The sequence below is a fragment of the Diospyros lotus genome, chromosome 13, assembly GCF_014633365.1.
Source record: "Diospyros lotus cultivar Yz01 chromosome 13, ASM1463336v1, whole genome shotgun sequence".
NCBI classification, from domain to species: domain Eukaryota; kingdom Viridiplantae; phylum Streptophyta; class Magnoliopsida; order Ericales; family Ebenaceae; genus Diospyros; species Diospyros lotus.
The window spans coordinates 39,591,006-39,615,354 of NC_068350.1; the positions used below are offsets into that span (position 1 = coordinate 39,591,006).

General features: G+C 34.9%; 2 protein-coding genes across 2 annotated transcripts; both read left to right on the forward strand.

The window, feature by feature from the left end:
• Positions 1-1,091: 1,091 nt before the first annotated feature.
• On the forward strand, positions 1,092-16,156 carry LOC127788710 (metal tolerance protein C2). Its single transcript, XM_052317298.1, has 10 exons — positions 1,092-1,713; positions 2,139-2,247; positions 2,562-2,601; positions 10,675-10,751; positions 12,017-12,105; positions 15,114-15,183; positions 15,340-15,378; positions 15,474-15,624; positions 15,701-15,790; positions 15,945-16,156. The coding sequence occupies exons 1-10, from the start codon at positions 1,257-1,259 to the stop codon at positions 16,047-16,049; spliced, it is 1,227 nt and encodes a 408-aa protein (XP_052173258.1). The 5' UTR covers positions 1,092-1,256; the 3' UTR covers positions 16,050-16,156.
• A 108-nt stretch (positions 16,157-16,264) lies between these two features.
• LOC127788708 (zeatin O-glucosyltransferase-like) lies at positions 16,265-17,939 on the forward strand. Its single transcript, XM_052317297.1, has one exon. The coding sequence runs from the start codon at positions 16,402-16,404 to the stop codon at positions 17,806-17,808; it is 1,407 nt and encodes a 468-aa protein (XP_052173257.1). The 5' UTR covers positions 16,265-16,401; the 3' UTR covers positions 17,809-17,939.
• Positions 17,940-24,349: the final 6,410 nt, after the last annotated feature.

Here is a 24,349-nt window from a genome sequence, read left to right on the forward strand (position 1 = left end):
CACCCAAAGACGATTAACTTCAAAAGTTTTGATAGAATCTGATGCGTTAGCCTTAGTGTGACCGTGCTTAATAAATACGTTCTGTGTTTAGGATAAAGTCTATTTATTTTATTCTATTTTATTTTTAACATCTAATCTAATTAATTTTAAAGTACTAATGTATTTATTATCAACCAATCAAATTATGTGAATGTTAAAAATAGTATATACGTGCTGTCCATAAGAGTGAGTATGCCTCAATTGCTCAAATATTTTTTGAAAATTGAATCGAGCTGACCAAATAGTTGTTCAAATGAAAAAATTAAAAAATTGAAAAGAACTTAAAAATAACAAAGTGCAAACAAATAGAAGTAATTTAGAGAATGAGATGAAGAAGTTAAAAGATGAAGGAAAATGCTATTGGTATTTTTTGGGTTATACTTTAAATTACATAATGCATATAAAATAACAAAAATACTCTTTGTTAATGGTAGTAAGACGAGGCGGTTAAGTGTATGACTAAAGTGGTCTTTACTCAAGGCAGTGAGGCAGCGTGAGGAACATTTTTGTCATTTTACATGCATTACGTAGCCCAAAATGTACCAATAATGTAATTCAGAGATGAATTTATTGAACATTTTCATTCTTTGTCTTTCTCTAATTCTTAATTTGGTCAAAAATAATATTATCTTTAACATTTTGATTAGTTTTGTTATTTTCATTTTTTTCAGTAAGATAATTAAATAAATCAAATTGAAATAAATCTCAAATTTAAATATCAAACTAAATTGGTTTACAAATTGAATTAGAGTGAGCTGTCAATTTTGACCTATCCAATTCAATTATTTCGATTTCACTTTTTATTATTTTAATTTTTTTCAATAAGATAAACAAATGAATCGAATTGAAATAACTGTAAATCTGGAATTTAAAATTAAATCGAATTAGTTTATAGATTGAACTGAATTGAGTGGTGAATTTTAGTCAATTTAATTCGATTATTTTAATTTTACTGAAATTTTGCTCATCGATTAATTATATCATTAATATTTATTATATAAATTTCAAATTCATATTAAAATCCGGGCTTTGTGTAGCTTATAGCTCGAACACAAGGTAGTCTTTGTCGTCTCTGGACGTTTACTTTGAATCTCTCTCTCTCTGTCTCTCTCTGGATATTCCAATTCACATCCATGTATGCATGATGGTCGCTGTGATCTAGGGTTTCTGATCCAGAAATTACTTTTGATTCTGAAGCTAGAAGAGTTCAGTTTCGAATGGAGAACTCGAAGGCTTCCGATCAGAAAGACTCGAGATTTCCCTACCGGAAGGCTACACCTTTTCACTATCACAAGCTCGATGCCGAATCGCCGAGATCGTCGAACAATGAAATCGGATTCAGCCCAGGCAGCGATAGAAGGTTCGCATTTTCGCGCCAAACATTGTTTCATCAATCGTCCGTAGCATCCGGCGATTCTGTTACGCCTATGCTTTCGCGGACTTCTTCCAGCATCGATATTCCACTAAACAAGAGAGGATGGAGTGAAGAGACGTTTTTATGGGGAGAAGAAGAGGGTTCTGATGAGAAACCGTCGATTTTCACGCATTTGTTGTCGGGTTTTAGGATTTTGAGGTCGGGAAACCGGCCTATGAGGAGGCTGCTGCTGCTGATCTTCCTCAATGTGGCTTATTCAACCGTTGAATTGTGTTTAGGCCTTCTTTTGGGTCGTGTAGGTATGAACACGATACGCTGTTCTTTTGCCTCTTCGTGTGTCTGAGTTTAAAGTCATATCCTGTTTCTTTTTCAAAGTTGATTTTGAACGTCGGAGTTCCCAATTAGATTGCGAAACTAGCCTTGCAGCTCAGCAGGTATGGAAACATCAGTTAGTCGTTGACAACGCAATTCTTAGGTTATATACTGCTGGAGAAAAAAATTCAGATTTGTAGAACTTGTGGTTACGCAGGGGTCCATGTATTTAATTATTTGACATCCTTTACTGTTCTTGCACATAATTGTGTATTAGGACATATAGTATGGCAAACAATGTGTAACAGCGGAACTTTTCTCCTGATCTTTAATTATTTTCTTTGCTCACTCTGGATTGCTTTTATTGTTTCTTTTTCTTGTCCTTAGAATATTTTCCCCATGCTATTTTTAGGTTTGGTGTCTGATGCAATCAATTTGACATTTGGATGTGGTCTGTTAACGTTTTCGTTGTTTGCAATGGCTGCTTCGCGGAAAAAGCCTGATCGAATCTATACTTACGGGTGAGTATGATATTACTATCCTTGTGGTAAACAGTAACATAAGTGACTTAATAATCCCAAATTATCTCCTTAACTGCATTGGTTTTAATTATATTTTCTACTTTTTCATGTATAATTACTTGTATATAGCAGAGCTTTTCACTTTACAAAATATATGGAGTTGAATGCAAGAGTTGGTTTTACTAAAAACAATTAATGCACTTGATAATATCCGAGCTGCAATATTTATGTACTGTTCACTCAAGAAATTGCATCATTGACATGTGGAGTGTACCAAGAAAAAGATGCTAATCAGAGTTATTCTTTTGTACTAGGTACAAGAGATTAGAGGTTTTATCTGCTTTCACCAATGCTGTAAGTATTTGAAAGTTACATGTCACTATTGTCACACCCCTTTATATTAAACCGTCTTCTATTATAACTTTATATCTGTATTATCTTTCATCCATTTCCAATGGTTTTGTGGTCAGTAAGCCTGTAAAATGCTATTAGCATTGCTATTCCTTCTTTTCTTTTAAGGCTCATATAATACTAATCTAATTAACACACTTAAATTCATAGTTGTCAAGGGCTCAAGGCTCACTGAGGTGCAAGAGTGCTTGGAGTCTAGGCTTGATCCTTTTGGATGCGAGGCCTTCATTTATTAAAAATCTGTATAAAAACACTTATTCATCATTATTTTCAATATATACCTATAAAGAGGTGAATAATTAATTGGAGAAAAAAGGTTATATCGGCTTCATTGATAGACTTTGATTTATACAAGATTAGGAGATAGGAATCCTACCTATTGTACAAGTCTAACTTATCTAAATTACAAAACATAATTAGTTTAAACTTATAGATAATCTATTTACAGAAACAAAAAACAAAATAAGCTAAATAAAAGGAGAGACATTCGGTCTTATCTTCAGCTTTGAGAATTCCGAAACTTTAGGAGCATTATCTCGGTTTTTTACTTGAGGATAAATCTTCTCTGAATTTAGCTTAATTATCCACACTCCCTCTCAAGCTTGGGCTGAAAAATGTTGTTCAAACCAAGCTTGGAGCTCATTCCATAAAAAATTCTTCTCGGTAGATCTTTAGTTAGTATATCAGCAACTTGATTTGTAGTGGGAATATATACCAGCTGAAACATCCCTTCTTCAAACTTCTCTTTAATAAAATGTCGGTCTATTTCAACATGTTTTGTCCGATCATGATGGACCGGGTTCTTTGCAATGTTGATTGCAGATTGATTGTCACATAGAACTTGAACTGGTTTAGGGATAGCCACTTGAAGTTCTTGAAATAATCTCTTCAACCATATTCCTTTACAAAACCCTTGAGCCATAGCTCGAAATTCAGCCTCCGCACTACTTCTTGCGACCATAGACTGTTTTTTGTTATGCCAAGTAACTAAATTCTCCCAAACAAAAGAACAATAGCCAGATGTTGACCTCCTATCACAAACAGAACCGGCTCAATCAACATCACTATACATTTCTATTCCTCGATTATTTGTTTTCCGGAACATCAAGCCTTTGCCCGGAGTCAATTTTAGAAACTTTAAGATGTGATAGACAGCATTCATATGTACTTCTCTAGGATCATTCATAAATTGGCTAACACAACTTACTGAGAAGCTTATATTAGGTCGCGTGTGAGATAAGTATATTAACTTTCCCACCAATATTTGATACCTTTCCTTGTCAACTGGTGCACTTTCCTTGCCAAGACCTAACTTTGTAGTTGGATCCATAGGTGAATCAGCTGGTTTGCAACCCAACATCCCAGTTTCTTTTAGAAGGTCTAGAGTATACTTTCTTTGGAATACAGAGATACCTTCTTTTGATCTTGCAACCTCCATACCCAAGAAGTACCTTAGATTTCCGAGATCCTTGATTTCAAATTCCTTTGCAAGCATGCCCTTGAGATTATATATTTCCATCTGGTTATCTCCTATAACAATAATATTATCCACATATACTATAAGAATGGATAATTTACCTCACATGGTATGTTTGATAAACAGTGTGTGATCAGCTTGACTTTGATTGTACCCTCCTTGTTTGACTGTCTTTGTAAATCTCTCAAACCAAGCTCTAGGTGATTGTTTGAGTCCATAGAGGGATCGTTTGAGTTTGCATACCTTGTTTCTCGTATGATTGGTTTCAAAGCCACGAGGAATTTTCATGTAAACTTCTTCTTCTAGAGTTCCATTTAAAAATGCATTCTTCACATCTAGTTGATGAAGAGGCCAATCTAAATTTGCAGCTAGAGACAATAGGATTCGGATGGTATTTAACTTTGCAACGGGAGCAGACGTCTCTTGGTAATCAATACTATAGGATTGAGTGAACCCCTTTGCTACTAGCCGAGCTTTGAATCGGTCAATCTGCCCATCTTCCTTATACTTTACTGCAAAAATTCACTTGCAACCGACAGGTTGTTTTCCAGGAGGTAGAGAGGTTATCTCCCATGTTCCATTTTTCTCCAAGACATTCATTTCATCAAGAACAACCTGTTTCCACTATGGCTGTTGGAAGGCTTTTGTAACTGTGTTTGGTACTGTTTCCACTGTGGTTGTTGGAAGGCTTCTGTAACTGTGTTTGGCACCTGCACCTTATTCAAATTTGATAAAAACACACAAAACTTTGATGACAGATCCTTGTAGGATGTATAGCTGTGTTATTGGGCGCTGAGTGCAAGATCTTACGCCCTTTCGTAAGGCAATAGGCTAATCAGTCTCATCAGTGGCTGCACTATCTAAACTGTCCCCAAGATGATTACCACTGTCACTGTCACTGTCACTTAGAGAGGAATTGGGGCTAGTATCTTGGTCAGGTTGATTGTAGGATTGGTGCTCTTTTTCCTGTTGGGACTTCCTCCGAGAGTAGACCTGAAATTCTTTGGTGGTAGGAGGCTGAGGACTAAGGAAACTTGCAGGAGGGTGGTCATGGGTAGATTGAGGTTGTTGATGGTTAGGCTTTGGATGTATGGGTGCAGTAGATTGTAAAGTTTGTTGCTACATAGGAATAGGGAGCTGCATAGGAAGAGTTTCCTAAAACTGATATTCTTGAGAATTATAGGAATGGTTCTCCCCCTAAATATCAGTTTTGGGATAATAAGGTTGATGTTCAAAAAAGGTTACATCCATGGAGTTAAAAATTCGTTTATGCTCGGGAGAGTAGCACTTGTAACCTTTTTGATGAGGAGAATAGCCAATGAAGATGCATTTAAGAGATTTAGGGTCAAGTTTGCTTCGGAATTGCTGGTGTACATGCACAAAAACAATACATCCAAAGATTTTAAGAGGGATATGAGATAGCAGCCGAGTGTGAGGATAGGATTTGAGAAGGATTTGGCTCAGTGTATGATGGTTTAGAGTTCGAGAGGCTGACCAGTTAATGAGATAAGCGGCTGTGAGAATGGCTTCACCCAAAAAATGTTTAGGGACATTTGTAGAAAATAGCAAAGAATGAGCCACTTCTAAGATATGCCGGTTTTTTCTTTCGGCTACACCGTTTTGTTGGGGTGCATCCACACAAGAACTTTGATGTATAATGCCATTGTTTGAAAGATAGGAACCAAGGATTGAAGAAAAAGATTCCTTGGCATTATCGGTTCGGAGGATTTGAATTTTGTTATTAAATTGTCTTTTCACCATAGAATGAAACAATTGAAAAATGGAACCAACTTCTAATTTTTCTTTCATGAGAAATACCCATGTAAGCCGGGTATGGTCATCAATAAATGAAACAAACCAACGAGAACTAGTTATGTTTTTAACTCAAGAAGGTCCCCATACATCACTATGGATTATAGAAAAAGGGTGTGAAGGAGAATAACTTTGACAAGGATAATTATTTCTCACATGCTTAGAGTATTGACAGATTTCACAATGTATTTGCTGTGAATCTTGACTCTTAAACAATGCTGGGAATAATTTCCTAAGGTAAACAAAGTTTAGATGTCCTAATCTATAATGCCATAACATAATTGCATCATTATGAGTGGTGGATGAATTGGAGAAACAAACTAAAGGAATTACCAAACAGGTGTTGGACTGAACTAGGTTATCTTCGGAGTTGATCTTAGCAAGGAGATAGAGCCCCAATCCTTCTTCAGTATTGCCAATTATCTTCCCTGAAGTCTGCTCCTGAAATTCATATACATTCTTTGAGAATTTGGCAATACAATCTAAATCAGATGTTAGTTTACTGATAGACAATAGATTACAATCTAGATTAGGTACTAAGAGAACCGATTTCAGCACAATATCCTTGGAGATAGTAACAGTTCCGGTTCCCACAACTTTTGATAGAGAGCCATCGGCCACTCTAACAGTCCAGTTCTTGTCACATGGTTGGAAATTGGATAACAAACTGATTTGTCCCGTCATGTGATCTAAGGCTCCTGAATCAATCACCCAAACAGTAGATAAATCTCTTTTAGTGACAAACGCATGTAAGAAAGTACCTTTATGGGCTATGGATCCTGATGCTATGGTTGAGGGCTGATTAAGTTGAGTCTTCTCAAACATGGATTTCAGCCACTCCATTTGTTCCTTGTTGAATGGTGTTGGTGTTGCAACTATAGTGGTCTCTTCTATGGACACTAGGTTGCCCTTACTCCTTCTCCCATGAGCTGGCTTCCAATTAGCAGGTTTTCCATGTATCTCCCAACAAGTATCCTTGGTGAGTCCTGCTTTGTGGCAGTGATCACATCATAGTCGTCCCTTCCTTGGTTTGAAATTCTACGATGAAGTGCCTCTGGTTACTAAGGCTGAGTGTTCCAGATTTGATGCTGCTGGCTGAAGCATGATTTTCAACCGGCTTTCTTCCTTTTGAACCTTGGAAAAAGCCTCTTGGATACTAAGGAGAGGTTTTGTACCGAGTATCCTTCCTCTAACACCATCTAGATTCGTATTCAAGCCCATTAAGAACTTATACAACCTCTTTTGTTCAACAATCTTTTTGTATTTTGTAGAATTTTCTATGCACTTCCATTCAATGTTATCAAACTTATCTAGTTGCAGCCAATATTTATTCAAAGAATTGAAATATTGAGTCACATGTGAGTCACCTTGTTTGAGATCATCAAGCAAGCTTTCAATCTCAAACAGTTCAGAGGTGTTTTCAACATGTGAGTAAGCCTCTCTAGCAGCCTCCCGAATCTCTTGGGCTGTATCATATAGCAGAAAATTTTCTCCTATATCATTGACCATAGAATTAATGAGCTAAGACATTATCATGTTATTCTCGGCTTGCCAACTCTTATATGTAGAATCTTCCTCTGCTGGTTTGGTTGTTGCCCCGGTCAAGTAATCATCTTTTCCTTTCCCTCGTATGAACATCAAGACGGATTGAGACCATTGTAGGTAATTTTGCCCACTTAATTTATGCCCAGTAACAGTGAACATACTATTGTCAATGGGGCCTTGATTGTTGGTGGGTAAAGGGACGATTTTGGATGGCTGAGTACTCTTGCCGGCCATGTTGATATGTAGGAGAGAGATGAACTGGAAATTGAGGACACGCTTTGGAAGAAAAACGGAAGGAGGATTATCGGGAGATTTGGAAGGGAAAACCGGAATGAGGACTATCAGGAGATTCTTTGCCCAAAGGGTAGCTCTGATGCCATGAAGAATTAATTGGAGAAAAAAGGTTATCTCGGCTTCATTGATAGACTTTGATTTATACAAGATTAGGAGATATGAATCCTACCTATTGTACAAGTCTAACTTATCTAAATTACAAAACATAATTAGTTTAAACTTATAGATAATCTATTTACAGAAACAGAAAACAAAATAAGCTAAATAAAAGGAGAGACATTCGGCCTTATCTTCAGCTTTGAGAATTCCAAAATTTTAGGAGCATTATCTCGGTTTTTTACTTGAGGATAAATCTTCTCTGAATTTAGCTTAATTATCCACAAGAGGCAAATGCAAACTTATAAAATCCTGAATAACAAATAACAAACATGCTATATTACTATAATAACAACTAATATTATCCATAATAAGTTAATAAAAACTAGTATTATTTCAAACGAGTAATGGAAGTCTAAAACAAAGTTACCGGGTTGCCTCCTACGCCTTGGAACCGTGATCCGACACACACATTCCTGATCGTGGTTCTTTTGTGTCTTGGAATCACACTGAATGCAATCTGAATCCCCAAGAATGGGGATCCTAACTGATGTATGAGTGTAGTTAAAATAATTAAAAACTAGGAAAGAAACTTAAAGTCAGAATAATTTCAAAGAAAATTATTAGAGAAAAGAAAGCTTGTCTACCTCCCTTCCTTGTGGATTCTATTTTGAATTAGATTCAAACCTAACATCGTTTGCATAGGATTCTTCATTCCATAAGTTGTACAAGAATATATAAAAGAATTCAAAACAAAATGAACCAACTGCTATAAGAGCAAAGTATTAGTCCATGTAATTTTGACTCTTAAGTACAACTATTAAATGTACCGTGACCTGAAATTAAGAACCAATTAAACCTATCTCTTCATACCACAAAATTAGCTTTACTAATATACCCCATACCTTTTCGTGCACCATGACCCATGAACATACCATGTTCCTGGTAACTATGGTCTAAAATATCAATATAAAGCGTTGTTTCAAATTCAAGTCTCAACACAAGAGACAAATGAATAAAATGACATATCATTTGCAAACCTAACAAATCACAAGTAATATTTAAATCATCCTAACATAACAAAATGTCGAAATGGAGCATTTTTTCAAATCTTTTAAAGTTAAATTTACATTCATTTCTCAATCCTCATCAAAATGAAAAAAAAAAAAAAAAAGATCTATGTGATTTTGCTTTCACATATACAAGAAAACAATTTCTCCAATGACAATCAAGCTAAAAACTTTTGGAAATAAAAAAGAAAAAAACCTCAAGTTTGTGCCAACAAGTTTAATACTGAGATTTGATGGTCGAATCTGTTATTTGATCTCTTTCGATCCTTTCTTCTTTCTCACTTCAGGGTTTTATGTTGAATAGCTATTGTGACTTGAAAGGTTTTGTTTTAATGTTCGGGTTTTATGTTAGATAGCTAATGGGGTGTTCTACTTCTTTCGCATATTTCTTTTAATTTTTTTTTCTGGTTATTTTTTTGTTAGATTTTAACAAGCTTGCCAAAATAATAATAATAATAAGGAAAAAATTATGACACAGGCAAAAAAGTGTGTGCCTTGTGCCTTAGGGTGAGGGCCCTCAGTTATGCCTTTGACAACTATGCTTAAATTATGGACTCTTGCCCCTTCATTGGTGTTGTGCCTATTGATATGTAGGTTTTAGACAGTGGTGTAATAATCTCTCTCTTATTATATATGCTTACACATGTGTAGAATCTTTTCTCCTTTCTATGCAAATGCCAAAGATTGAGAATACCTATTTATTGTCATTCATAGTTGCAGTAAATTTGTGAGGGAAAATTTGAGATGCGTAAATGCAGTTAGGAAGTAGTTACTTGGAATCATTTAGTAATTGGACAATGAAAGATTAGATAGTCAATGACTGAAAGGTGGCAAAACTTTGTAGACCTTTTTTAAAAGGATAAATATATCCAATAACGGTGTGAAAACAAGTGCAATGTCAATATCTATGATGTATGCAAAGAGAAGAGCTATTGCCCTTCATCAGTACTTCATGAAATTGGGTCTTCATATGGAGGCCTATAAAGCTTTCCTTGAACCCACTTTTTAATGAAGAGCAAAATAATGATGTCTTTTTCTAGTTTCAGGATATAGAAAACAAGTGGGTACATCAGCTGCTAACTTATCCCTTTCTTGTTGACTGTCTATTTTTTCTCTTTCACTTTAGTGGATTACAGATTAGTGATGACAAAGTTTTACTGGATGTAGAGAAGGATGAGATCCTTTTTCTTAACTGTGTGTTACCTTGCCTAGTCCTGTTCTCAAGGAATAAGGAAGTACTTCTCAATTGCATGAATAAGAGAAGAAACTCCATTCCATATCTGAACAGCAGGTGAAGGGCATGTAGTGCACACTACTACGCATACACTGCATGCCCTATACATGAACACAGACGCACAAGGGGTCTAACTTACAAGTATTTTGATGATCACGCCTCAATTTTTACTGATTCAGATAAATTCTATTTTTAAGTATCAAAGAATTATATTTGTTGAAGAAAAAAAAAAGGAAAAAGTATCAAAGAGTTATTTTCACGCCATGATGATTGCTCTTGTAAATTTTTTTCCACTTTTAAGAATCCTGAATTATGCTCACATCATGATATTACCTTTCTTATTGAAATAAAAATGTAATAATCTCTCCTCTTATTTCTATGTTCTGCTTGGTCATGGTATACTTGATAATGGCTTTTCTTTAGCAGTTTCTTTTTAACTGCATTTCTTGGGCTAACGTTGCTATTTGATTGTCTACGTGTGTAGACAGCTGTTTCTGTTGTTTATGTCCTTCTCATTGGCTGTGGAAGCACTTCATGCATTTATACAAGATGAATCTGAGCACAAGTAAGTTTTACTTTGGTTTGCTAATAATTTATTTATCTGCTTGTCTTTATTAGCAAATTTCCTTGGTGACTACCTTGTTTTTCTTTTATGTGTTGGCTTTTTAACACATAACTATCCAATTATCCAATTGGAGGTGATTGCCACACTGTCATCCTAAATGGCTGAAATTTAATTTTGGTTATCATAATAATGTGTTTCATGTGTCTTTTAAATGCAAGTGACACCATTTGCCAATCAATTTGCCAGCTACATTAAAATCTTCATCCCCATTTAGAAATGAATGGAAGAGTCTATTGACCCATACAAGATAAAATGTTCAGAAACTTACCCAATGCCTACTTCATCGAACTCTTTATACTTATTTTTCCATTGTTCTGTTTATGGGGTTGTAATGTGTGGCCTTTGGCACTGTTTTAATATATAAACAATTTTACCTGTATGAAAAATGAGAAAAAAGACTAATGTTAATTTCCTGTGTGTGTGTGTACTCTTATACTTTTTGCTGTGTGAACTATATTGTCATGTTTTTAAAATGTTTGTAAATTGCATTGGTAAAGGAGCTTTAGATTTTTTTTTTTTTAAATTTTGGAAGAATATATTTTATTCATTTACCATAATACTTCTTTGTTCTCCCTTTTTTCAAAAGATGAAAGCCTTTGGGTGATCCCATTCATGGGCAGTGAATCTGTCAAGTAACTTTTTAATCACAACGTTCTTCAATTTACTGGTAGATGGCATACCTAAATGCAGGGTAGGATAATTTTCTTTAATTCGGATTGGTGTGTCTGCACAAGTTTGTGTTGAAGCAAAATCTATTCCATGATTGTGTTGGAACAAATTTTATCATACTGCTTTATGCATTGTATGAAGCTCTCTTCCTAAAACAATTACGAAGAATATATTGCTACATTAATTGGTAGTAATATTAATATGCCAGCTAGATATATGTCAATGGTAAGATACTTCAACAGTGCAATATGTTCAGCTGTGAAAATGCTTATGCATCACGGCATACTTAACCAAGAAGATATTAATTAGATAGCTAATTATATTTTTTTCCATATTGTTAATAGTGGTGCAGTTGATTGGTGAGTTAGAATTCATGTAGCCAACTCCTCCTAGTGGGATTAAGGCTTGATATATTGTTGTTGATTATGGAGCATTTGCCATCAGTTTTATTATGTTTGTTATCTTTCTTTATTTCTTTAATTTCTTTTCTTTTCTTGTTTTGATTTGTGTTTTTGGTAATTACCATGTGTTTTCAGGCACTATTTGATTGTTTCAGCAGTGACAAATTTGTTGGTGAATCTTATTGGTGTTTGGTTCTTCCGGAACTATGCTCGCATTAATCTTGGTTAGTCTCTAGCTGCAGTTTTATCTTTTGTGGTCATCAGAATTTAATTTAGATTTTTAAGTTAATTGTGAATGCTTAAATTACCGTTAAAGTTTAGTTTTCTTGGCATTTGCTTCCTCCAGACTTGTACAACATAAAATCATTAAACTCATTCCTAATTTTTAGTTTAAATAAATAAACAAGTACATAGATAAAGAACTATCTTTAGGGTGCAACTCTATAAAAAGTGATAGTCAGGAAACTAGAAATTACCCCTACTTTAGAAACAAGTGAAATACGTTAATCCAAAAACGTAGCAATGTTGTAAATTGGTGATAGGAGCTAACTCTTTTAATTTTGGCGGGAACAAGGAATTTTTTTCCCCTTCACCACTTACAAACTAGTATGAACTGCATTTTTGCTGCAAGAAACATCTGGTTGTGGTTATCCTGCAGATGCTTGCTTAATTTCATGAACTCACTTTGACATGTTTACTACTACTGCTTAGTTAAAAAACAGGTAAACAAAAATTGGGACATTAGGTTTAATGTAATTGTTGAATTGTTAACGGTTAAAAAAATTTTGGTCGGTGGTGAGATTTGAACTAATGACTTTTGCTTGATCTAATACCATATTAAATTGTTAATCACCATCTGAACACTCTTCCTCACGTGTGGTTAGGTTTCATTGCATTACTGGTCCAAATACGTGCAAGAATTTAATTATCGGGTCGGTGGTGAGATTTGAACCAATGACTTTTGCTTGATCTAATACCATATTAAATTGTTAATCGCCATCTCATTTAAAAGAGGTTTAATTTTATCTTTTATATTATTATTTTTACTCTTTGTAGTTACTATGTGAAATTTCTCAACAAGAAATTATAGTGACTATTTTTACTTTTTTTTTTTTTTGGGGGGGGGGGGGGGGGGCGCTAAGTAGACTACTGTTACTTTTTGAAACTTCATTAGAGTTTTCTCCTTGGCAATAATAGGCTGTTACTATCCAGTTACTGAGATCAACAGCAATTTAGTTAAACTACTGGACTGCCCTCTTATTTATCAATTTGACTATAATATCCCTAAACGTATGACAAAATTACCAACGTCCCTTATGTGAAAAAAGCTTTGTTAATTTGCCAAAAAGTGTGAATAAGGTTAATTACAAAAATAAATACCATCAAGTAAAAATAATTTCGAAATAATTTTGTTGTATTTGTTTAGAAATTTATTGTGATGAAGGTAAATATCAATTATAATTTATAATTAATTGATAAATCTTTGACATTGTAACAAATACAAATTTAATGGCAATATCATATTCTTTCGTTAAACCCCATCTAAATTGCCAATCCCATCCATTATCTATTCAACCCCAATGTAACAACCATTCATAGCACAACCACTACCACCCTGTCCTATAAGAAACACCACCATACAACAACACCAACATAGCAATCTTTAGTCCCAATAGGTAGGGGTCTGTTACATGAATTTTGACTCGCTACCAATTTGTATCTATGGCTATATCTTCTGCAAAACACTTAGATCATAACTATGAATCTCCCACTAAGTTTTTCTTCGTCTTCCTCATATGACCAAACTATCTTAACCATGTTTTACTCTTCTTATCTTTAATATGAACCCCTCCAACCTTCTCACAACTAACCTCTTTTCTATTTTATCTTTTCTTGTATGGTTGTACATCCATCTTAACATTCTTACCTGCGTTACACTCATATTTTGAACATGTTGATGCTTTAGCTGGACTTGTGTTGGAAATTGCTTCTATCTTTGGGAGGTGTCCAGCTTTTATTTGTTTTGACTATTTTGTGATTTGTAGTTTTATATTTGGAAGTTATCTAGTTCTTCTATTGCAGGGAAATCCAAGTGTCATGTTTGTAAGTTGTTATCTATTGTGGACAGAAAATTATAGATTAGTTGGTGGCTAAAAAAAAAATTACTCAGCAAGGTTTGTGCTGAGAGTGAGTTTTCTCCTATATTATTAATCTCGTGGCATGGTTGCATTGAGTGGCATGCACAATTAATGAAGTTGAATGACATCCGTCGTCCCCTGTTGAGAGGCATCTCAGGTTAAGCAGCTAGCTTGCATCATTATTGCCCAACCTTTTTTGTAATAAAGCTGGTCTTATAACCGTTTTACAAAATTTTTCTTTAATCTTTAACTAAATCTTACTATCACATAAAACGCTAGATGAACTTTCTATTCCAAATATCATGACTTATTTTTCTTGGTAACATTGTCGTTAATCTCTCCATGTTTTTAGATAATATCCAAGATATTTTAACTGATCTTTTATTGGAACGATTTTGATCTTCAAGTTTTACAAAACATCACCCATACTTGTATTTTTATAAAATTTACATCCCATATATTTGATTTTCAATCTGTTCAACTTAAAACCTCTATATTCTAAAGCATTCCTCCATATCTCAAGCTTAGTATTCCCTCCTTCTGTCTCATCCACAAATATAATGCCATCTACAAATAACATACATCAAGGTACCTCTGTTTAGATAGTGAGCTAATCTCTTACTAGGGCAAAGAAGTAAGGGCTTACTGTCAAATTCAATTGCCGTTGGAAAAGCTTCAGTATCGCCTTTGTATGTTCTTACATGTGTTTCTACTCCATTATACGTGTCTTTTGTATATAAGCAAATTCAGACTCCTTTATTCTCTATGACCCTCCATAAGGCTTTCTTAGAGACTTTGTCATAAGCTTTTTGTAAACCTATAAACACCATATATAGATCTTTTTGTTTACCTGGATATTTTTTCATTGGGTGTCTTAGCAAGTATATAGTTTCCATTGTTGATGTACCAAGCATGAAAGAAAATTAGTTTTCAGACACCTAGGATTCCGTTCCTGATTTTTGCTCAATTACTCATTCCCAAAGTTTCATAGTATGGCCTATTTCATAGTAAGATACTGGCTGCATATGCCGTCATAGGATTCTGGCCCATTTCAGATTTTTTGTTTTCTTCTTACATTGTGTGTTTGCCTGCAGTTTATAGAAAAGCAGAAGATATGAACTACCACTCTGTTTGCCTGCATGTGCTTGCTGATTCTATTCGAAGGTAAGTTTACTCTCTCGCACGTGACCTGCACTCATGACAAGATGATTGGTGCATATGTTGATACCAAATGTGTGTACTTTTGGATTGTTCCTCATATTTAGTTTTTTATTTGCCCAAAGAATCATCTTAATATGGTGTGTGCCAATTGTTTTTCAGTGCAGGTTTGATTCTGGCCTCTTGGCTTCTATCCCTTGGGTAATGCCCTCGTTAATCTTGGACTGATTCCTCTCCCTTCATGTTCCCCTTGTCTTCCGCTCTTGTTCACTTAAATTTTATGTTTTCTTCTTCAGGGTTAAGAATGCTGAAGTTTTGTGTTTAGGACTAGTTTCAGTCACAGTTTATATCCTCGTCATGCCTCTGTTTAGAACAACTGGTGGCATCCTGCTCCAAATGTCACCGCCCAGTATTCCATCTTCTGCTTTAAGCAAATCCATGAGACAGGTTCCAATAGATTTCTTATTTTGTATGAAGAGCTCGGTTGATAGTTCCTCAGATAAACTAATCCTAGTCTTGTTAGGTAATGTCTCGAGAAGATGTCTCAGAAGTTTCTCAAGCACGGCTTTGGGAGTTGGTGCCTGGTCATGTCATCGGATCGCTCTCACTTCAGGTAACATTATTACTCAAACTAGTTGGTTTTCAACGTAGTCCCTGTTGATCCATGAATAATATTCAGCTGGGTAGATGCATCCCATATTTGCCTGTTATTGTACTCTCGTTAGCATTTTGATTAAGCGGAAGCTGCTTGTGGATTCATTCGACAGGTGAAGAAAGGGATAGATGATGATCGCCCAGTACTCCAATACGTGCACGGGTTGTACCATGATTTGGGCGTGCAAGACTTGACAGTACAAACTGACTATGCCTGACCCCCCCTCTCTTTTTCTTCTTGTGTTTAAGCTGCTTTATGATTGTTATACATTTCAAAGAATTTTGAGTATTTGAATAAGAAAAATGACTGTATAATTAAGCCCAACACTGTAGTATTGATTCCAGACACTAAAAGTAATGAAAATGAAATGGAATTTATTGTAAAGATCAGATAAGATTCTCTTGATGGCAGTACATGCAGTGTATGTATATATATATACACGTTCTATGTGACTAGTAGGCCAATGGAATGGTTCGGTCCTTTCCTATTTAGCTCGTGGATTGGCTTATAGTTGTCAACACTTGCAGAAACCAAAGGCAAGGCAAGGCCTTTTAACCCCGCCTCCATCGATGTTCCACTGCCGGAAGGATGGCCAGAAAAAAGCCCAGGTGGCGGTGGTGCTGGTGCCGCTGCCCATGCAAGGCCACCTCAACCAGCTCCTCCACCTCGCCCGTCTCATATCGTCGTACAATATACCTGTCCATTATGTCAGCTCCGCCACCCACAACCGCCAAGCCAAGCGCCGGGTTCACGGTTGGGAGCCTCTTGCCACCTCCAACCTCCACTTCCATGAGTTTCGAACCCCTCATTTTCTGTCTCCTCCGCCGGACCCCTACGCACCCACCATGTTTCCGTCTCACCTCCAACCATCGGTCGACGCCTCCTTGTGTCTTCGAGAGCCCGTCACCAAGCTTTTGTGCACGCTCTCGGCAAGGACTCGACGAGTTGTCGTCATACATGACTCGCTAATGGCTTTTGTCGTGCAAGATGTCGTTCTGATACCAAATGCCGAGTCCTATTCGTTCCATAGCGTCTCGGCTTTTGCCATGTTTTTCTACTTCTGGGAAGCCATGGGAAGACCTTTCCCAGTTGAAGCCGAAATCCTGAGGGAGCTTCCGTCTCTCGAAGGCTGCTTCACGATAGAGTTCAAGAAGTTCATTGCCAAGCAACACGAGTATGCGAAGCTGAGCGCAGGTCGAGTTTACAACACTTGCAAGATAATCGAAGGTCGGTTCCTTGATTTACTCGCGAAAGAACAGATCACCGGAAATAAGAAACAATGGGCTCTTGGGCCATTTAATCCGGTGGATGTACCAAAGACGAAGAGCATGACTCAGCGCCATAGATGCTTGGAGTGGCTTGACGAACAACCTCCAAGCACTGTGTTGTATGTTTCTTTTGGCACGACAACTTCCTTGACCAATGAACAGATCACAGAGCTCGCCGTCGGGTTGGAACGGAGCAAGCAGAAGTTCATTTGGGTGCTGAGAGATGCCGATAAAGGAAACGTATTTGCCAGAGCCAAGAAGCGAGAATTGTTGCCGGAAGGGTATGAAGAGAGAATGGACGCAAATGGATCGATGGTGGTGAGAGATTGGGCGCCGCAGTTGGAGATTTTGGGGCACCCATCGACGGGAGGATGCATGAGCCACTGCGGGTGGAATTCATGCATGGAATGCATTACCATGGGGGTGCCGATTGCCGCCTGGCCGATGCATTCCGACCAGCCCAGGAACACTGTTCTTGTGGCCAAGTTGCTCCGGGTCGGCTTGGTTGTCAGGGACTGGGCCTGCCGAGATGAGCTGGTGACATCAACGACTATCGAGAGAGCTGTGACGACGTTGATGGCCACCCGAGAAGGGGACGAGATGCGGCGGAGGGCGGCCGAATTGGGCGCCGCCGTTCGAGGGTCGGCGGTGGAAGGCGGCGATTCTCGCATGGAGTTGGACTCTTTCATTGCTTACATTACAAGATAGATAGATAGAATGGAAACTGTTTTTAAGTCAAATTATATTATCCAAAATGCTATTTGGGCACTTATTAAGTTCATCATTTATGGTAACGTTCTATATGTTGATGTCTTCTATGAATCTATATTAATGTAAAATATCACTATAAATGTCAAATAAGGTATCTAAATAAAATTAAAAATGTTATTTAGACACTTTAACTTTAATATTTTTATTAACACTTGTATTGATTTTTTTTATATTTATATAAATATAACATACAATACAAAGTCAGCTGAATTAATGCTCTCACAAATGCCTTTGCTCATTAAATGCAATTTTCATAACATCGGATATATATATATATATATGTGGTTTGTACTATTCATTTATGTGCTAATTATTAAAGTAGAAAATGTTTTCTATAACTAAATAAATTCTAACACAATAAACTTTAAGTATTCATAAAGGGTTTGACGCTAAAACTTTTTTTATAAATTAGCTACCACAAATTAGAATTTTAGATTATGAAAGAACAAATTGGTCATACCGATAAAATTCACTTAAAATAATTTAATGAAATTTTTGGATCCATGTCTATTTCACTATTTATTTATCCGTAATATATGAAAAGGCATGGAGAATCCATAAATTATTGGGTCACGGAAGTGAGAGTCCATTAAGAAAACTCTAGGGCTAGATTTTTCTTTTTTCATTCAAAATGTATTTTTTATATAAATAAAAAACTATAATAATTTGTCCCATTGAAAATTACTATACAATTATTGGAAAGGAAGGGGAGCACCAAGTTAGAACACCTAAATCTTTATGCATGTGTTGTTTCGATCTATCAATACTCACTACTTGTTCTCGCCTAAGGAAAGATTCATATGGTTGTGTATTTTAAAAAAAAATTAGCCCTCTTTCGATTATGTGTTTTATTTTTAGTATTAAGTAACATATTACATCCAATAAATGATATCAAAGCCAATTAATACTAAATATAGAACTCGATAATTTCCTTTTTTTAGTCTAACATGTGAGGAAAAAAAATTGAATCTTGATCTCGGTTCTGGTTATTTTTCATTATAGCAATAGTAACAATTTTAACGGCCTAAATTGTTCAATAATTTTGTTATTGTTAAAGTGTAATAATAAATTTGTATTTGTGGGAGAGTATTTATCTAGAGATTTTGCTATCTAGGAGACCTATAAAAGAGAAAAGACAGTCAAGGGCACGAGGTGTTTTCTATGTGAACCCTCCAATGATTAATTTAGTCTCCGCAAAAGAGTATATAAAATCAAGAGAATTATAATTTGAGTAGAGTTTTGATCATACTTCAATTGAAAGAATCAATCATTTATTTATAAAGGTTAAAGTTAACACGTGAAAGAGTATTAATATCTTTTGAGATCATTTATTTTGAATTTTCAGTAAGAGACATCAAATATGAGTTATATATTCTTGGATATAAAAAAGACTACTAGAGTACCTGGAAGAGTCCCTCGAGAAGGTCTCTCGAGAATACTTGAGAGGGTCCCCAAAGGATATCCGATGTGAGGGCACCTAAGAGTGACTTCCAAGATAGTCTTACGATAACTATTCTATTGGGAAGGTTCCCAAAACTTTCTTTCTTGAGCTTCTACCTCTCAAGTTTATCTTGAATTTAGACTCAATTAGTCTAATATTTATTCTCAGTTAGTTGACTAAAAAAGAGAATCACATCTCATGTCAATCGTAGTTTCTTTTCTCTCAAGGACATCTGATGTGAGGGTACCCAAGAGTGAAATCCAGGATAGTCTTTTGAGAACTATTCTGTCAGGAGATTCCCAAAACTTTTTTCTTTGAGTTTCTATTTCTCGTGTTTATCTTGAATTTAGATTTACTTTTTTTATACTCAATTATTCTAATATTTATTTCTAATTAGTTGACCGAAAAGATTAATAATCGGTGAAGGAATCAGATGACATGTGTCAATCGTAGTTTCTTTTGAAGTCGTGTCTTTGATTTTCCAAGAGATTCTGTTTGCCGGTCCAGATCCGGACTGCAAAACCCGGACGGATCCGCACGCCAGCGCCTTCGGCCCTACTGCGCCCGGGTCGGGGCTCGGATCGCCAGGCCCAGACCCACCCACAATACTTTTGGCACTGTTGCGGACGGGTCGCGGCCCGGATTGCAAAGTCCTGGACCCGCCCGTAGCTCCTTCAGGTTAATACTATTCGTTCATATATACTAATTAAATTAGGTAAAATCTATATTTTTATTTTTATACTTTTATATTTTTTTGTGATTATCTACATTTTTTTATGTTCTGATTACACATATGAATCTGATTTTTAAGTCAATTTAATATTTATATTTTGACTTTTTTTGTGTATCAAGTCAAACTTTTCGTTATTTCGATTATACTCGTGCTCCTATATTTTCGAGTTAATTTAATTTCTTTATTTTCATGTGTAAAAAAAAATAATAAAACGAGATGATAAAGTGCACCTCATACTCTATTCACGTCAAAGTATATTGATTAAATTGACTCAAAAACACATGTTTAGGGATATAATCGAAACAATAAAAAGTTTGGGTTGCTATATAAAAAAAAAATACAGAAATTAAATTGACTAAAAAATGTAAGTTTAAAAATATAATTAAAATAATAAAAATTTTGAATGATCAGTAAAATTAGAGAAGTAAAAATATGGATTTATCCAATTAAACCAACATATTCTGTGACTAAAACAAACTCTGAAACAGTAAACTTTAGGTACCCACAAAAGGGTATGACACTTGCACATGATTGAAGACTAAGTCCAAGCTTAATGTACCATTTGCTTTCAAGCTTGGGTTGAGTGGTCCAAATTATAGACAGAATTGTCAACTGGGACATATATATATATACTCTGGAAACATGTTGTTGACATAGAAAGTAGAAAGGCAGATGCAATGGATGGGATTGCTTCTGTTCTGCTGAATGATGGATGGACAGAGCGCCAGCTGGTGCAAAGCAATGCCAATGTGGATCCAAATTGACCTCACCAAAGAAGAATATGCCAACCACAGGCAGCTGCAAGTGCAAGTGTAGCCCATTTTTAATTTGAATCTATTCCCAAGTTGAAAGCCCCCTTTCCCAACATCATCCTCATGCCTGGTTTAGATTAAGCAATAGTTGAACTTATAAGGGTAAAAATGTAATTTTATAAATTAGTTTTTGTGATTTAGGGTTGAACTCGCTTTGACGCATGTACTTCTTCCTTGGGTCATGGTGGACCTCAACTCGCTTGACTAGATCACTCCCAACTTTGATATTTTACTTGAGTTTGACTTGACAATCTTTTATAGGACCATAATGCGAAATGTGTAAAATTTAATCTTTTTCATTTTGTATAAGATCATCTCGTAGAGTTAAAAGATTAAATTCGTAATCATAAATTACTTCTTACAATCTAGGGATTTATCTTAATTCTAATAAATTTAGAATGAATCTTTTCTCCTAATTTTGGTGTTTATGATTTTATCATAAACACCAAAAGTATTTAACATTTTTTAAACTAATAAACTATCTATTAATTCTTTAAAATAACAACAAATGTTTATGAGTATATGAACTTTGAGTATGGATTAAAAAGGCCTTTTTTCAATTGGTTGGGGTGATTTGGTCGATAAGGAAGGCTATTTATGCCCACATGAGAATGTCAAATGTTGTTGCTAGATGCAAAGAGGTGGAATTGAGTCTTATGCTTGAGAACTAGCTTTCCAAAAGCATAAAAGTTTGGACCACATGACTATTTAGTTGTTCTATATTCTTAGTTAAAAGTGAAGTTGAGAATGTGAGTCTTTATAAAAAAATATTAAAAAAAAGTTACCTCAAGAATGGTAAGTCGAGAACAAAAGTAAGAGTGAATCTTTGCTTGATAGTTCGAACATTAGTAGCGAAGCCATGGGAGCATGGCACGATTTTAAGAGACAAAGATAGTAACTTGAAAAAAGGCCTTTTTAAAAACTAGCTTTCCAAAAGCATAAAAGTTTGGACCATGTGGCAATTTAGTTGTTCTATATTCTTAGTTAAAAGTTGAAGTTAATAATGTGAGTCTTTATCAAAAAATATCAAAAAAAAGTTATCTCAAAAGTGAGAAGTCGGGAGCAAAAGCAAGAGTGAATCTTTGCTTGATTGTTAAATCATTAGTGACGAAACCATGGGAACATGGCAAGATTTTAAGAGATAAGAGAGAGTAACTTCTTTGAGGGAGCTCTTGATGGAAGAAGTTTGTGTGATTAAAATTTACCCTAAATAGAATTTATATGATTATTTTTCTTAATTTATATAATTTATTTTTTTTCTATAAATAAGATTGCATTCAAAGAAACTAGAACATAATAGCAAAAACCAAATCACCAACAAATAGATACTCACCCCACAATATAATCATATGAGAAATCATCTCGATGGAAGTCACCAATAATTTTTAAAATCTTAACTTTGCAACGTCTAAGAAAATGATAAAATAAATAATATGGTCTATACAATACATTGAATGAGATGCACTAATTGGGATACCAAATATTCTTGATTATAGAAACATCAATTATTATGTTTTGTTTTATTTATGAGTCCGACTTCCCACTCTTGAGTTAACCTATTTTTTTTTTCTTAATTACAATCTCATATAATTTTTTTAAAATACTCTTATGATAGATACAATATAAATCAACAAAGCGGCTAAGAATCTAACCAATTTGTTAGAACATAATAATTAGATCTTTTGAAACCAAAAAAGAGCTTTAGAAAATAATATTAAACAACAAAAAAAAGTCCTTAAAGAAAGATTCCTTTTTATCCCATATCCAAAAGAAGAAGATGAGGACAAATTTGAGAAGGTCAATTCATGATGACAACTCAAGCACCAAGGTTCGTGCCTTTAAAACGTTGCCATTTATGGAAATGCCAAAGATTCAAGCTATCTGAGGAAGATGTTTCCTTTCAAAAATTGAGAAGCTTTTCACAAAAATATGTGATCATAGTATTTGAGATTGATCTTTATAACTCTACTTCAATACGAGTATTTCTAGAAAAAATGCGAGATTAGTTCTCTTGATATGATTTTTTATGCTTCAAATCAGTACAATAAATGAGTAATAAATGTATATGAGTATTATGGGTCTTTTGATTTACTCGTAAGGGTTTTTTGCTTTTATATGGGTAAGGTGAGCCATGATACTCGGAGTTATCTCTAAGATAGAGATAATCTTATGCTCGAATTCTTTGAAAGTGAAGTGATTTTAGATATTTGAGTTATCTTTGATATTCCAAACTCAGTTATCTAACTATTAGAGTTGGGGTTTTTTGAGTGATCTCCAAGGTTCTCGAGTTCATTTGTCTCAATTGTGTTGATAGGGGTTAGTTTATCTGAGATTAAGATTCAAAAGTTAGATTTTAATACTTATATTTTAAATTTGAACTTTTTTGGTACCTTTTCGTCAATACATATGTCTATCACATATATAGGCTAAATACAAAAAAATTTATCTTTAAAAAAATTTAAATTTTAGCGTTACAAGATGTCGGTTTAATTTCTTATTACCAACTAATTCTTTTAATTAATCTTTAGTTTTCATAAATATCATTAGAATTTATTGGTAGTTCATAATTAAAAAAAAATTATTAGTGGTTACCCTAATGTTTCCTAATGTCAAATTGTAATAACATTAAGGGAGAACATGAATGAAATAAATAAATTTTATTTAATTATTTGAATTTATTTTTAGTTATTTTTACATCAATATATATATTATATATGAAAAAAGAACTAGGCTGCCTTTTGGGGCAAACAAGGGCAAACTTGCAAAGAGGGCCTGGCCCATTTCAAAGGGCCTGGAAGCGGCCCAAGCATAAAAGCGTGGGCTGTGGGCATGGGGTAATTTCACCCCATCAGCCCCTTGGCTCGGCCCAGCTGGGAGTACCATTTGTCATTCTCTTATTTATGCTTAATAGATGAATAATAATGATATTTGGCCAAATCTATATTTTCTTTTTTGAACTTTACGTGAAAAGTCTATTACAAATATGAATACTTAATTTTTATAATTTACACCTATTAACTATATAATTATCTAATTAGCATTAAGTATATAATAGACATACCATTAAACATGTAAATAGTGACTAAATTGTGAGTCGTCTATCGAAACAAAGGGGATGGGGAAGGATGGGTCAGTTTCAAATAAGGCTGGCAATAAGCCGAGCTAGACCTAGCTCGAGCTCAAATCGATTGATTTTAATTTAGTTCATAGCTCGACTTGAGCTCAATATGAGCTGATTTTTTTAACTTGAGGTCGACTCGATGATGACTACGAGTTGGCTCGGGTCAGCTCGAAACTAACTATCACCTTACTTTTATGTATATATATATATATTTAAATAATATATTTATAAAATTATTGAGTATTAATTAATAAATATTTTTTATTTAATAAATTTATAAAATTAATATATATAAGTATATCAAGCTGGTTTGTGAGTTAAATGAGTCGAGCTAATGGTAGCTCAAGCTTGGCTTATTTATTAAATGAGCC